Source organism: Bubalus bubalis, chromosome 8 (genome assembly GCF_019923935.1).
Source record: "Bubalus bubalis isolate 160015118507 breed Murrah chromosome 8, NDDB_SH_1, whole genome shotgun sequence".
NCBI lineage: Eukaryota > Metazoa > Chordata > Mammalia > Artiodactyla > Bovidae > Bubalus > Bubalus bubalis.
In genome coordinates this window covers 39,933,549-39,950,689 of record NC_059164.1, presented here as the reverse complement: position 1 = coordinate 39,950,689, position 17,141 = coordinate 39,933,549, and the positions used below count along the sequence as shown (strand labels likewise).

Here is a 17,141-nt window from a genome sequence, read left to right as displayed (position 1 = left end):
ATGTGGAACATAAAAATAAATTATACAAATGAGTGTACTTACAAAACAGAAAGAGACCAACAGAGAAACTGGGGGAAGGATGGGGGGAAGGGATAGTTAGGGAGTTTGGGATGGACATGTACACATGTACACACTGCTATATTTAAAATAGATAACCAACAAGGACCTACTGTAAAGCACATGAAACTCCACTCAATGTTACGTGACAGCCTGGATGGGAGGGGGGTTTGGGGGAGAATAGATACATGTACCTGTGTGGCTGAGTTCCTTCCCTGTTCACCTGAAACTATCAAACAATTAGCATTGTTTTTTAATGGTCTACACCCCAATACAAAATAAAAAATTTAAAAGACAAAATAATTTTCCTGTTACATATACAATTTTGAGGCAGATAAACAAAGGGAAGTACAAGGTATACACACACATAAGCATGCATGTGTGTGCATATGTGTGGATATATGTGTGCACATACATATGTATGTATATACAGATAAGAACATAAAAATGACTTTTTCCCTCTCCTTAGAGAGTTGAGTCAGCTCTGCAAACAAGTAAAGATGATGTCTGCCAAGATTTTTAGGTAGCCTTTGAAATTACATATTGATCTAACTCTGCCCACATGAAAGCTATCCACATATACTGAGGCTCTCTCGCTTTAATCTGTCTTTTACACACAGCTTCCACCACAGCTCCTATGAAATATACAGGTAAGTTTATTTTATATCTTTGATGAAGTAGGTTTACTTTCATCCTGTGTTTTTATTCATTAGACTACATGGCTTAAGTCTAAACTTCAAAGACCTTGATATTATGCATTTTAGCTTTAGCAATGTCCTTGAAATTTTCTTTTAAAAGTTGTATAGAAACCTCAATTTTAATCTCTCAAGCTTTCACTGGCATTACTGTGTACTTAATATGCTTTGTGTATTTAATATTCTCTTTTTAAACTGTATACATATATATTTATTTTTATTTCTGCATGTGAAGCCCCTACTCACCATATAAATCAGGTAGAGCCTACCACTGGCTTAATACTTCTGTAAATGAACAAGGCAGTGATTGAAAATATAGGTGTTCATGTATATATAGATACATACACACATAATTATGTGTGCTATACACACATATGCACAAATACGTGTGTGTAAATATCCATGATTAGTTACCCCAAGGATAAAAGTGACGACACAAATTTTACCTTATTGTTTTACACTGGTAACTAATACTGTGAAATTCTTTACAGTGTATGTGTACTGTGTACTTTACAGGTCTTTAGGATAAAATTTGTTTTATTTAATCTCAAAATAATTTTATTACTTGCCACATACAGAATATACTCCTTTTCACTTCTTGTCTGTTGAATTAAGATATAACTTTCTAACATCAGGTTATTTAAAACCGCTATTCAGTTTGTACAAATGTCTTAAAAAGAATATGTAAAGTTAGGTATTGACCAAGAACTCATTTATATATGTATATATATTTTTTCTTTCAGAAAAGTATATGGGCTCTTCAGTTATATGATTGGGGTTTTAATCCTTGTTTTGGCATATATTAGTTGTGTGACCTCAACTAGTTGTCTAAAGCACATACAAGGTCAATGAGATAACATTTGTGAAACACTTTTTTCAATAACTGACAGATAGTAAGCTCCCAATACATGTTAACTCTGGGACCATATAATCATTAAAATGTATAGGTCTTTGACTGCCCATACAATCTAGAATTGCAAAGCATATAATAAAATTCTTTTCATTTGTTAGACTACAAAAAAAGAGTGAATCACTTAAACATTTTTATCTACTATATAAAATCTGCATTCATCTTTACATCCTAAATTTAAATCTACCATATGATTTAATCTTCAGCTTGAGACTGTAGGTAGGCTCTAGAGTTAGTTTCTTTAACAAGAAGGAAAATCAGGAATATGATGACTGTATGAAGCTCAGTTCACAAAACCTATTATTATTAATAGAGCTGTGGTCAGAAATTGGACTCTGTGATCCCCCATCTAGAACTCTTTTTTATGCATCTGTCATCTGCTTCCTAAATATGTTGTAATATTTACAATTACACAATGTACTTTACTCTTCCTCTTTCACTTCACAAGGGATAAAGTCCATGATTCAGCTGATTGAGAAATACTGTCCTAAAGGATTTTCTGAAACCATACAAAAGCTAGAAGAAAGTTTATTAAAGTTTATAAAAGAAAGTTTATTAAATTTCATAAAAATTGAAAATTTAAATAACCTTAAAAATAAAGTTTAAAATATTAAAAAAATCTTTTTTAAAGGGTCAAATGTTAAAAGAGTAGCTATTTCATTATTAATTAATAAGGACAAACAAACCCCAAGGGAAAAAAAAAAGATGAACAAGTATATTAGCAGAATTACTTTAAAATACAAATACCAATATAATTAATAGGTTAAACTTTACTAAATTATTTACCAATAAAATAAGCACTTGTTAAAAATAAAGTTCAGTATGAACCAGTGTGTGTGATATATTGAGACAGGCATTTACAAACACTTCTGGGTACATGTATAAAAAGAAATTTGCTAATACTCTTTCTACCAAAAGAACGTACATATTATTGATCTAGAAATTTCACTTTTGCTGTTTACTAGGACCAAGTACATAAATAAAACCACACATATGAATTTTTAGCATTGTTTTTAAAGTTCCATTAAATATGATATGGGTTATTTATTTAAAACACAATATACTTTTATTACAGACTATTTTTCAATAATTGAAAAAATAACAGTTAACACTATTCATAATATGAGAATATCTCCAAGGTACCTGATATTAAAAGAGGCAAGTAGCAGAAGTTATGATTCACTGTATGCACTAGTCCATATACATATGGATATAAATTTGTGGGCAAAGTCTTTGCAACCCCACGCTTGTAGCTTGCCAGGCTCCTCTATCCATAGGATTCTCCAGGCAAGAATACTGGAGTGGGTTGCCATTTCCTCCTCCAGGGGATTGAACCCTCATCTCTTACGTTTCCTGTACTTGCAGGCAGGTTCTTTACCACTAGCGCCATATGGGAGGGTCTTTCTCTCAAAGTGCAAGGCCTTTTATTTGGTTAGATTTTAAAATAATGACTTTATTTTAAAGTAACTTATGTATACACTTTTTTTTTTACATTAAAAGTTCATCCTAAATAGTAGAATTATTTAAGTGTTATGTGATGATTGTCTTTTTATCTGAAGAGATTGAAGATAAATTTAATGATTTTTAGTTTGCATAGAAGAATTTTTCTGTGGTCAGGAAACTTCTGTAAAACTAACAGAAATGATAGTGAAGAACTTCCAGTTAGAACAATAGGCTATTTCCTTTTTTAAAGTTTGTTTGTCATTCTTGTTGACTGACAGTCTCCATTTTTGTTTTGCAGTTATTAGCCTCAACACCCTTTAGATTAATGCTGTATGGGAAAGTGTACTTTATTTAAACTTCAAGAAATGAGTTCTTCAAGTTATATCACGCAGGAAAGTCAGACTGATAATTCTTTCATCTGCACTTCCTATCCATCCCCAGGTCTTAGTCTATCATCTGAAATAATGATTGTGTAGTAAAACTGAGTGTATTAAAGGCCACTCAGCAAGTTTAGTTCCTTTTGTCTCTCTGGTATCTGATATGCTTGGATGGAAAACTGTGTGTGACGCATGCACACAAAGAGCTGCAGAGGATCTCAGATATGGGCGACGGATCTTCACCAGAATACAAAAACAGACTCTAAGGATCCATATCAGTATTGAGATGAATGTAGGTTTCTTTCTTTTTCTTTAAATTTCTCTTGCAACAAAACACCCACTGAGATGTGGCATTGTCTTTCTCTCTCTTTTTTTTCCTTAAAGCATATTTAAACTTTCAAACTTTATGTAATCATAAACTGAAATCAGGATTTCAGTGTAGGGTTTTCTAGGGAATATCATTTGATCCTACTAAGAATTAACTGTTCAAATGTTGGAGCATTTGACTGAAAAATTCTTTTTAACCTTTTTTAAAAGTGAGTCAATGTTTTTTTTCATTTTTTAATAAACGATTTCTATCTTCCAAATGGTAGGAGATGACACTACTATATAAAAACCCTTAAGAAGTTACAGAACAACAATAGCAAGCAGGAATCAATCTTAACTTTTATTTGTAAAAAAAAATATTAAAACCTTGTCCACTAGTCTATGGCATTTTGCTTCTTGTTTAAAATCTTATGTTTATCTGTACATATATGTGAATATTTAAAATAATGTACTATCCGATATGATTAACTGCAGAACTTTCATAGTCTACTTAAGCTATTTATACATGATTTTTCATTTAAATTATGAATGAAAATCAGCATTAATAAAAATAAATATAGAATTATTTCCTATAAATGATTTGCTACTCTTATAGCAACATGCTTTCTTCTATGCAATTATTAACTATTTATTATTTTAGAGTTATTGGTTTAACTTTCTATCTGAATTACCCAATTTTTGGTGAATCTGACATTAGTCTACATGGTGAAATGCAATGTGTTCTTGGATATGTTATTTTTAAGTGAACAAAGCTATTATAATTGTACTGGGAATGGTAAATTATATTAATTTCAAATAATGATTCTAAATTTAATAATTTTGTATAAATTATATAAAACTTGGTAACATAATAAAAATAAATCAGAATGAATGATTTTAGCTTTTTAGGAAGCTTATGACAAATATCAGTGCATTATTTTCCTGAGTGATGATACCAAGTTTAAATAAGAATAAATCATTTTGAAGAAATTTAAAGTTATAATTTAATTAGTAATGGAATTCATACATAACTGTAATGGCATAAATTTTCTGTATCTCAGTTTCTAGAATTATCAAGTTATATATTGAAAGGTATTTTCAAAAATCTTTGCAAGTACTTTTCAGTCTTTTCTTCACTATGTGGTATTAAAATAGTAAAAGAAACATTGCTTTTAATATTGGTTCAAAAAATGATCAAAAAATTCAAAAAATTTCGTCATCTGGAAGGTCCAGTGGTTAACTGGACTTTGAGAAGAAAAATACATAAAAATTTTTTTTCATTTACCAGAATCATTATAAGACCAGAAAGATAAATCCAAAACATAATCACCAGAGAGCAGAGTAGCCTGGGAGGATCTCAAAATTATAACCAGAGAGGTATTAGGACAGAGTGTACTGAAAAATTTGTAATTTACCTTGGAAGTTCTAGTTGCTACCTATGTATTTCATGAAAATATTTGGCAAAGTTTATTCAAATATATTTGAATTATGGATTCTTTGGTCCTGAAGAATTGGTTCTCTGTTTTCTGATTTAATCACAAGGTGTTTTTCTTTTTCTTTTTTTGGTTCACTGGCCCAAGTCATACCTGAAAGTTTCAAAGAGCACTGTTCTAAGCTAGAAGCTGCAATTTTATTTGCATGATAGTCTTAGTTTCTCTATATATAAAGGACAAATCATCTCATCAGATTTTATGGTAGTCTCGAGTGTTTTGCAAATAATCATTCCTACTTGTGTAAAATATGTTTATTAGATTTAAAAAAAATAATACTTGGTCAATATGCAATAATATTTTACTGTTATGATCGCTTAAAATAACATGTCATAATAACATTTGAAATAAAAATAACATGGTATGATAGGAATTTTTATCTCATTTAATCTGATTTGACATTTGAAATTTGTAAAGACCCTGATGCTGGGAAAGATTGAAGGTGGGAGGAAAAGGGGATGACAGAGGATGAGATGGTTGGATGGCATCACTGACTCAATGGACATGAGTTTGAGTAAGCTCTGGGAGTTGGTGATAGACAGGGAAGCCTGACATGCTACAGTCCATGGGGTCACAAAGAGTCGGACACGACTGAGCTGAACTGACATTTGAAAGCTTACATGATATATATCATATCCAGTTAGAGAAAATTGAGCCACAGAGAAATGATATAATATTAAGACCCAGGAGTGACCTAAATTACTTGACTTTAAAGCCCAGAATCAGTATAATTCCTGCAGACTGTATAGTACCTTACAACTTGAGGTAAAAAAAAATTGAGGTTAAAAAAAAAAAAATAATAATAGTATTTCCATCTTGGATACATCAAAAATGGCTTCAGATAGTTCTATTTAAACCAATATGACTCTAAGGGAATCACCTCAACCTTACAGCAGTCCCAGTAATCAAGTATTCCAAAAGTACTCTAAAAGATAATATTGTTTCTAAAAGAAACTTTAGTATACTACATGAAGTCCAATGCATTTATTGTTTTAATTTTTTTAAACTGTCACCAAAACAGTTATAAGTTCTAATATGTGAGAGGTATCATTTAGTGAAGTATATTATTTTATGTATATTTTTTTCTATTACATATTTTAGGTCCATATATTCTGATAGGATGGAAATGCACAAGTAAATTGGAAAGTTTGTGGTAATTTCAATGAGAAAAGGTGTTGGAGATCCCCTAACCTAATTATTTAAACATTTTCCACAGAGCCCTTGGGTTCTTTGGGGATGACTCAGAGTCCATACTTTGACCAGAATAGCTTTTCTTTTAACTATCTTTATATACTGGGATTGTGTGTAAAATTAGTATTAGTCTAATGACCTTGTGTTTCCTTATGATGAAACACAAGATTTAAATGACTGATTTAACTAGCTGGATGTGAATCTACATCTTATTCATGGCTAGGGAATCATAGCTTTGTAAACACACCTAGAAATCATGTAAGAGTGTAAAAAGGAACTTTCATCATTCATATTCCACCTGCTTGTTGCAGTAATCATAACCAAAACTCTAAAACTGGGTCATCTAGGTCCTGGCATTCATTGATGGCGCAAGTATGTACTTCTGTAACCCGAAATTGTTTTAAAGTATTGTAGTTCACAACCCAGGAAATTTTACGTCTGGCCAAGACTTTCCTTGGGCTTCCCTGGTAGTTCAGATGGTAAAGAATCTGCCTGCAATGTAGGAGACCTGGGTTTGATCCCTGGGTTGGAAAGATCTCCTGGAGAAGGGGATCTTCCAGTATCCTTGCCTGGAGAAGCCCACGAACAGACCATGGGGTCACACAAAGAGTTGGACATGACTGAGCGACTAACACTCACTTCAAGCTTTTCCTTGGTGGCATTTCCCAGGGAACATAGCACTATCCACATATCTGAGTTATTACAGATTTTCAGGCAACTTTCTCTAATATTCTGACCTATTCATTGGAGAGGCTTCTTATAGCTCAGTCTCAGTTTCTGCCACCAGATTTCTAACATAGTGGAAAGGCATAATGCTCGTAAGTTCATTCCAGAAACACTCCACTGATTTGACAGAAAAGAAAAACCAGAGAAACTCTTAGTTCTTTCAAAGATAGCGCACATGTAGATATATTCGTGAATTCTACAAAAGGAATAAAATGTATAATCTCTGAAATGGTAGAGCTAATCTCCCTACAGACTCAAGAAAGGTATAAGATAGTTCTACCTTATAAATCAAATCTGCCTTTTTATTTTCTCTTCTTGACCTGGTGGTGGTGGTTTAGTCGCTAAGTCGTGTCCGACTTTTGCAAACGCACGGGCTGTAGCCCGCCAGGCTCCATTGTCCATGGATTCTCCAAGGGAGAATACTGGAGTGTGTTGCCATTTCCTTCCTGATCTAAGTCCAAATAATTAGTTTTCTTTCCTAAACCTGTGATTATTCTTCATTTCCTAAATTTAAGCACTTTAAGCAAGCAATAAATTGCTGCTGCTGCTGCTGCTAAGTCGCTTCGTGTCCGACTCTGTGCGACCCCATAGACGGTAGCCCACCAGGCTCCCCCGTCCCTGGGATTCTCCAGGCAAGAACACTGGAGTGGGTTGCCATTTCCTTCTCCAATGCATGAAAGTGAGAAGTGAAAGTGAAGTCGCTCAGTCGTGTCTGACTCTTTGCGACCCCATGGACTGCAGCCCACCAGGCTCCTCAGTCCATGGGATTTTCCAGGCAAGAGTACTGGAGTGGGGTGCCATTGCCTTCTCTGAATAAATTGCTACAGATATCTATATCTTACTGTTTCTTATGACAAAGAAATAACAAACAAAACTTAAAGTTAGCAGGTAAAATAAATTTCAATATGTAAGAAGCTACATTATTAAGACAACCAAACATGTAAGGCAGAAATATTATATGCTCTAAATAGCTGCATTTGAGAGAAGAGTGGATACAAACAACACTGCTTTTTGAATATAAACATTAGTGGGAAAGCAGCTGAGTAGAATGTGCTGAGTAACTTGAACTTTTCTCTTATGTACTCAGTGTATGTCTTGCGTAATGTGTTTGTCCCTCTTTTGCTGCAGGTGAATAAAACTACAGGTAACCCTTGAACATAATAGGTTTAAACTTTGTGGGTGTACTTTTACACAGAATTTTTTCAGTAAATATCACAGTACTGCCTGATCCACAATATGTAGCTGGCTGGATCCACAGATGCAGAGCCACAGATATACAGGGATTTTCCGCTGTGTTCAGGGTCCATGTCTGTAACCCTTCTGTGTTGTTCTATTTGGAATTTTGTAGTATGAAGTATAAGGTTAAAGTACGATTAGAATGGCAACATTCACTCATGGTGACAAGATACTGAAGCATAATAAATGAACACAAGTACAGCAGTCCCTCTTTTCTCCACAGGTATGGGCAGATACCTTCTAAAACCCTTCGTGTGGCTGAAATCACAGATAGCACCAAGCCATAAGTAGAACTCCCCCTTATTCTATGGTTTCAGTTACACTCAGTTGACCTTATTTGACCCTGGGTAAGTGAAACCGTAGAGAGCAAAGCTGCTGATAGAGCAGGACAAAATTCATGTGAAATATCTTGTCTATTCTTAAAAAAAAAATGTAAATTTATATCAAGGTAACAAAAGTGAGTCAGGGAGTTCAAAATTTGGAAAAGTAGACAAATTCAATCTCACCTTTCAGTACATGTATGCAGGAATGCTACAGCAAAACTTCTTTCTTTGTTTATATGATTCAGACCGGTATTAGACTAGTAACTGTCTAACCATGCAATTCAACAGAATAAATTACTGACTGTTTTCTTGCACTTGACTTATTAGCAGTGTGCTGTGTGAACTATTTCACTTCAATTTTAGGTCAAAGCAGACAGAATCTAGGCAGTACCCAGTCTGCCCATTACTTGATATCTCTGGGCTCAGGGTCCTTGAAAGTCATAATAATGAGTTTTCAGGTTTTGAGAGAAAGACACTGAAGAGCCTGTTGTTTCCTGGATCATCCAGTGGATGTTCTTGGGACCCTTCCCTGTAGGCCATGGGGCTGCTTGAATAAAGGGAAATGATTCAGGGATAGGTATGGTATATTCTTGACTATGACAGCATATAGTCCAAAAACAGGCAAATATTCACATATATGCCATTTTAGAAACAGTAGTTCAGTAATGTTTAGAACAATTCATATTCCATCTGTCAGAATCACAAAGGACATTAATATTGATTAATTTTATGGTTCCATGAAAACTGTAAGGGGGTGTACAATTATATTTAGCAAAGGGGATTCTACCTGAGAATTATCTAGTCATTATTATCAGGTTTACATAACTTGTTTCATCGCATTATGACCACCCTGGCCAAAGCCATAAAAGGTAACCGTCCATCCCCAAGAAATTAATAAAAAAAACCCACTCTACTTGCTTAGGAACACATAAAATTCCACAGGAAAAATAAATCATTTGTTTCACCTTGTGTGGTGTTTGTTTACGTTGGAAAAATCATGTGACACTAATGATGATATACATTTCATCAGGATCTCAATGTGAATCCATTTGTCCATCCTAATATACAGTGGAAGAATCTGTGGTATTAGGCACAGGCGAGGGAAATCATAATGGATAAAAAATAAATAAATTGCCATGAAAAACTGCCTATAATTCAGTCTTTCTACACTTTGGGGAAAATTTAATTTTTCTTATTTCCTTACCTATGCAATTAATTCTTTAAAAAAACTAAATGGCTCTTCAAGTGGACAGAAATAGTAATAAAATCATCATAGTGGTATTTCTACCACAACAAAGCTAGGGAGGGAAAACCTGAGATCATAACAAATTATAATTTTTATTATCTTCACAAGATTGAAAAAAATGTTTTTTTGTCTTTTTTGTCTGTAGTATCCGTTCTGTTGGCATTTTTATTTTCCTTTCTCAGGGCATTTTGAAGTAGGGACCTTTTGTTTGTAAGCTACAAAACGCATTCCATTTGTCAATGTTAGGTCAACCCTATTTTGAAAAATGCTGTTGCAACCAAAATATCTCAGATGAACATGTTTTCAAATATTAGAATAATATATTCTTTGTTCCAATAGGATCTACTCATTCTACTTAGAATTTCCCTGCAAGAAACATGGGCTGCGATCGACACTGTGGGCTCGTCACGGGCGCTGTCATTGGAGCAGTTGTGGCTCTGTTCGGAGGGATTCTAATGCCAGTTGGAGACATGCTCATTGAGAGGACAATTAAAAAGGTACAAGTACTAGCAGAATATTTCTTGTCATTTTGATTCGTTCCATTTTAATCCCCATTTTGCTTAGGGTGCCTCTTTTGTATTTCACTTTAACTGGCAATTTTTGGTCTCCAACATAATAAACCACTGAAACTCTATATTATAGAGAAATGGTCATAGTATGATTCATATTCTATACTAACGCACTGTCATCTTAAATCTAAATATCCAATTTTTGATTAAAAAACTATTATAGGTATGCAGGTAAGTAGAAGTAGTGGCTTTTAATTATGTTCAAAGATTATGTTGATATGCTTTTTTGTACACATATATACCATTTGTATTGAAAGAAATATTCTTTAAATTCTACAGTACTTTAAAATTTTCTAAAGTTTCACATACATGATTTCATCAGTTCAGTTCAGTTCAGTCGCTCAGTCGTGTCCGACTCTTTGCGACCCCATGGACTGCAGCACACCAGGCCTCCCTGTCCATCACCAACTCCCAGAGTTCACTCCAACTCACGTCCATTGAGCTGGTGATGCCATCCAGCCATCTCATCCTCTGTCGTCCCCTTCTCCTCCTGCCCCCAATTCCTCCCAGCATCAGAGTCTTTTCCAATGAGTCTACTCTTTGCATGAGGTGGCCAAAGTATTGGAGTTTCAGCTTTAGCATCAGTCCTTCCAAAGAACACCCATGATTTTATATAATTCCATAATAAACATTTTCTTCTATTTTTATGTTGCCCCAACTTATCTCCTCACTGGTAACCACTTGTTCTCTATATCCACGAATCTGTTTCTTTTTTGTTTTACTCATTAGTTTGCTGTATTTTTTTAGATTCCACTATAAGTAATATCACGAGCTTCCCTGGTGGCTCAGATGGTAAAGAATTTGCCTGCAATGCAGGAGACCCGGGTTTGATCCCTGGGTTGGGAAGACACCCTGGAGACGGGAATGGCAACCCACTCCAGTATTCTTGCCTGGAGAATTCTATGGATAGAGGAGCCTTGTGGGCGACAGTCCATGGAGCTGCAAAGAGTCAGACATGACTCGTGACTAATGCTTTTACTTTTCCTAATATCATATAGTATTTGTTTTCCTCTGTCTGATTAATTTCATTTAGCATAATGGCAACCACATTCATCCATGTTGCTTCAATTGGCAAAATTTCATTCTTTCTCTATGTCTGAGTAATATTCCACTGCATATAGATACCAAATCTTCTTTATCCATTCATCTATTGGTGGACATGTAGGTTGCTTCCATACTTTGGCAACTGTAAATGCAACTGTGACAACTGGGGAGCATGCATCTTTTCAAATTACTGTTTTTGTTGAATACATATCCAGGGATGGAAATGCTGGGTCATACAGAGCTCTTTATTTAGATTTTGTGGACACCTCCACCCTTGCGGAATCAATTTACATTCTCACCAACAATGTATGAAGGTTCCCTTTTCTCTACATCCTCACCAACTTTTATTATTTGTGTTCATCAGAGATACTGGCCTTCAGTTTTCTTTTTTTGTAATATATTTGTCTGGTTCTGGTATTAGGGTGATGCTGGCCTCACAGAATGAGTTTGGAAGTACTCCTTCCTCTGCAATTTTGTGGAATAGTATGAGAAGGATAGGTTTCAATTATTTTCTAAATGTTTAGTAGAGTTCGCTTGTAAAGCCATCTGATCCTCAAATTTTGTTGCAAGTTTTTAAATTATTGATTTAATTTCATTATTGGTAATTGGTCTGCTCATATTTCCTATTTCTTCCTGGCTCAGTCTTGGGAGAATATATGTTTCTAAGAATTTTTCCATTTTTTAGTCTAGATTATCCATTTTATTGGTATACAGTTGTTCATAGTAGTCTCTTATGATTTTGGGTATTTCTGTGGTGTTGGTTGTAACTTCTTTTTCATTTCTGATTTTATTAATTTGGGCCATTTCTCTTTTTTTCTGATGAGTCTAGCTAAAGCCTTATCCTTTTTAATTATTGTTTTCAAGAGCTAGTTTTTAGTTTCATTGGGGTTTTTTTTAGTATCTATTTCATTTATTTCTGCTCTTATCTTTATGATTTCCAGAGCTAGTTTTTAGTTTCATTGGGTTTTTTTTTTTTTTTTAGTATCTATTTCATTTTTTTCTGCTCTTATCTTTATGATTTCTTTCCTTCTACTATCTTTGGGTTTTCTTTATTCCTCTTTTTCCCTTTAGGTGTCTGGTTAGGTTGTTTAACTGAGATTTTTTTTGTTTGTTTGTTTCCTGATGTAAACCTGTATAGCTATAAATTTCTGTTAGAACTGCTTTGCTGCATCCCTTAAGTTTTAAATTGTCATGTTTTCATTTTCATCTGTCTTCAGGTGACTTTATATTTCCTCAGAGATCCATTAGTCGTTAAGAAGCATATTATTTAGCCTCCACATGGCTTGTTTTTGTGGCTCTTTTTCATGCCATTTAAGACTCCCTTTTAGAAAGAGTACTGCTCAGTCTGCACTAACAAAAGGCACCCTGGCCTAGTGTGGTAGAATACACAGAACTGATGGGTGATAGGATGCACTGGGATAAAAGGATTAAATAGGGAGAGAGAGGAGTAAAAGTTATAAACAGTAAGATATCCAGTTGAGTTACTGAAGGAAACGTATTCCCTGGAAGAATACAAGACAGAGGTTTTACAAGTAATTTGATATGAACATCAGTATGTATTTCAAAGGTCGGTGCTCAGACAGATTTTATCATTACTATAGAGATTACATATAAAACTGAACAGCAGGTTTGCTTTCTAGAGAGTTTGAAAGTAGAAACAAAAGGTCAGAGAAACTGGCCAACAGTAGAAGTTGCATTTCTGAATTATATGTAAACCCAGCAGTAAAGACTCCACCTGTAATTCTGGAGACACGGGTTTGATCCCTGGGTCAGGAAGATCCCTGAGGAAGGAAATGGCTACTTTCTCCAGTATTCTTGTCTGGGAAATCCCATGGACAGAGGAGTCTGGCAGACTAGAGCCCATGGGGTCACAAGAGTTGGACATGACTTAGCAACTAAACCATCACCACCACAGTGAGCCAAGTGCCTTACCTCTAACTCAAGAGCACTTAGTTTAATGCTGTTTATTTTACAAATATATACAAGTTTTAGTACTGGTCATTTTTTGTTTACCATTGAAATCATTACCATTACTAGCTTCATTTAATGGACTAATACCAAATTGGGAAAGTTATTATCTGCATACAAACACCGTTTAAAAAAATGGAATTAAAGTACCTAATTTTAACAGATCAGAATATCATCTCATGATGTTACCTAACTTTTAAAGTATAGATCTGGGACTCTATGATTCCTTTCAATTCTAAGAAATGACACCCTAACTCTATCAGTTGAAATGGCCTAAAACAATTGATTAATTTATATATAAATATACATTTTTTTTTTACTTTATTTCTAGGTAGCTTTTTAAGGACTGCATGGTAGAAACTTTTTTTCTAACAATATTTTAGACTATGATTCCTAGCAAATTTATGTGGAGACAGCAGGCTTATACAATCTTGCTGCTGCTGTTGCTGCTAAGTCGCTTCAGTCGTGTCCAACTCTGCGCGACCCCTTAGACGGCAGCCCACCAGGCTCCCCCGTCCCTGGGATTCTCCAGGCAAGAACACTGGAGTGGGTTGCCATTTCCTTCTCCAATGTATGAAAGTGAAAAGTGAAAGGGAAGTCACTCAGTCTTGTTCGACTTAGTGACCCCACGGACTGCAGCCTACCAGGCTCCTCCGTCCATGGGATTCCCCAGGCAAGAGTACTGGAGTGGGGTGCCATTGACTAAAAGTCAATGGTATGAGTTGCCATGAATATGGAAAGCAGAAACCGCCAAAGGACTTTAGGAAAAGGACAAAGTTTTGCCAGTTTTTATGAAGGATAATTCATTACCTTGACATGGTTCATATCATTTGATAAATCTTTAGACATTATTGTATAACAAAAGTAATTTTACATAATTTTTTAAATTTCCCTATGATATTAACTACAGAACACAAAGAAATGAATTAAAGATTTCTTTCTCTCAGCATGCACACACATACATGTTCATAATACATACACATATATGAATATTTTCTGAACACAGAAACTGCTTGCAACTGATTGCAAACAGAATATTTTGATACTGAGGAGAGGAGATGAAAATTATTTTCAGTATATTACTGCTTTTTAAGAAGCTTTAATTTCCCTGGATGGAGAATAAACATAAAAATGATAAAACAGCAATAAAAGAACTGTTATAATTTTACATAAGTTATTGCCATATAATTGGTTTATCAGTTCAGTTCAGTTCAGTCGCTGAATCATGTCCAACTCTTTGCGACCCCATAAATTGCAGCATGCCAGGCCTCCCTGTCCATCACCAACTCCCAGAGTTCACTCAGACTCACGTCCATCGAGTCAGTGATGCCATCCAGCCATCTCATCCTGTTGTCCCCTTCTCCTCCTGCCCCCAGTCCCTCCCAGCATCAGAGTCTTTTCCAATGAGTCAACTCTCTGCATGAGGTGGCAAAAGTACTGGAGTCTCAGCTTTAGCATCATTCCTTCCAAAGAAATCCCAGGGCTGATCTTAAGAATGGACTGGTTGGATCTCCTTGCAGTCCAAGGGACTCTCAAGAGTCTTCTCCAACACCACAGTTCAAAAACATCAATTCTTCGGCGCTCAGCTTTCTTCATAGTCCAACTCTCACGTCCATACATGACCACAGGAAAAACCATAGCCTTGACTAGATGGACCTTTGTTGGCAAAGTAATGTCTCTGCTTTTCAATATGCTATCTAGGTTGGTCATAACTTTTCTCCCAAGGAGTAAGCATCTTTTAATTTCATGGCTGCAGTCACCATCTGCAGTGATTTTGGAGCGCAAAAAAATAAAGTCTGACACTGTTTCCACTATTTCCCCATCTATTTCCCATGAAGTGAGGGGACCAGATGCCATGATCTTCATTTTCTGAATGTTGAGCTTTAAGCCAACTTTTTCACTCTCCACTTTCACTTTCATCAAGAGGCTTTTTAGTTCCTCTTCACTTTCTGCCATAAGAGTGGTGTCATCTGCATATCTGAGGTTATTGATATTTCTCCCAGCAATCTTGATTCCAGTTTGTGTTTCTTCCAGTCCAGCGTTTCTCATGATGTACTCTGCATAGAAGTTAAATAAGCAGGGTGACAATATACAGCCTTGATGTACTCCTTTTCCTACTTGGAACGAGTCTGTTGTTCCATGTCCAGTTCTAACTGTTGCTTCCTGACCTGCATACAGATTTCTCAAGAGGCAGATCAGGTGGTCTGGTATTCCCATCTCTTACAGAATTTCTCACAGTTTCTTGTGATCCACACAGTCAAAGGTTTTGGCATAGTCAAGAAAGCAGAAATAGATGTTTTTCTGGAACTCTTTTGCTTTTTCAATGATCCAGTGAATGTTGGCAATTTGGTCTCTGATTCCTCTGCCTTTTCTAAAACCAGCTTGAACATCTGGAAGTTCACGGTTTACGTATTGATGAAGCCTGGCTTCGAGAATTTTGAGCATTACTTTACTAGCATGTGAGATGAGTGCAATTGTGCAGTAGTTTGAGCATTCTTTGGCATTGCCTTTCTTTGGGGTTGGAATGAAAACTGACCTTTTCCAGTCCTGTGGCCACTGCTGAGTTTTCCAAATTTGCTGGCATATTGAGTGCTGAACTTTCACAGCATCATCTTTCAGGATTTGAAAGAGCTCAACTGGAATTCCATCACCTCTACTAGCTTTGTTCGTAGTGATGCTTTCTAAGACCCACTTGACTTCACATTCTAGGATATCTGGTTCTAGCTGAGTGATCACACTATCATGATTATCTGGGTCATGAAGATCTTTTTTGTACAGTTCTTCTGTGTATTTTTGCCACCTTTTCTTAATATCTTCTGCTTCTGTTAGGTCCATACCAATACAGTAATGCTAAGAAAAAAGTAGTTAAAAAGCAATCTAAGAAAGTAAATAAGACTAGAGGTCTCCCCTCTAAAGGGTGGATAGAATTTGTATTATAATAATAGTCAAAGTTTACTGGTGGAAACAACATGACACTGGGGTGAAAGATCTGATTCTCCATCCATTTCAGTTGCTCAGTCGTGTCTGACTCTTGGAGACCTCATCGACTGCAGCACTCCAGGCTTCCCTGTTCATCAGCAACTCCCGGAGCTTGCTCAGACTCACGTCCATTGAGGCAGTGATGCCCTCCAACCATCTCGTCCTCTGTCATCTCTTTCTCCTCATGCCTTCAATCATTCCCAGCAATAGGGTCTTTTCCAAGGAGTCAGTTCTTCACATCAATGGCCAAAGTATCGGAACTTCAGCATCAGTCCTTCCAATGAATATTCAGGATTGATTTCCTTTAGGATTGACTGATTTGATGTCCTTGAGGTCCAAGGGACTCTCAAGAATCTTCTCCAACACCACAGTTCAAAAGCATCAATTCTTTGGCATTCAATCTTCTTTATGATCCAACTCTCACATCCATACATGACTATTGGAAAAACCATAGCTTTGACTAGACGGACTTTTGTTGCCAAAGTAATGTCTCTGCTTCTTAATATGCTGTTTATGTTTGTCATAGCTTTTCTTCCAAGGAGCAAACATCATTTAATTTCATGGCTGCAGTCAATATTTTA

General features: G+C 35.5%; 1 protein-coding gene across 3 annotated transcripts in view; it reads left to right on the top strand.

Moving 5' to 3' along the window:
* Positions 1–574: 574 nt before the first annotated feature.
* The window catches only part of LOC102394843 (platelet glycoprotein 4), a 43,824-nt gene continuing 27,257 nt past the window's right edge, over positions 575–17,141 (top strand). The window contains exons 1-2 of one of the 3 annotated variants that reach the window (XM_006049692.4): positions 575–707; positions 10,340–10,497. In XM_006049692.4, coding sequence (XP_006049754.3) covers positions 10,378–10,497 — 120 coding nt within the window. In that variant the 5' untranslated portion in view covers positions 575–707; positions 10,340–10,377. Of the gene's footprint in view, positions 708–3,636; positions 3,775–8,657; positions 8,779–10,339; positions 10,498–17,141 lie in introns of those variants that run through there. The other 2 variants (XM_006049693.4, XM_025291057.3) reach the window with 2 other exon arrangements.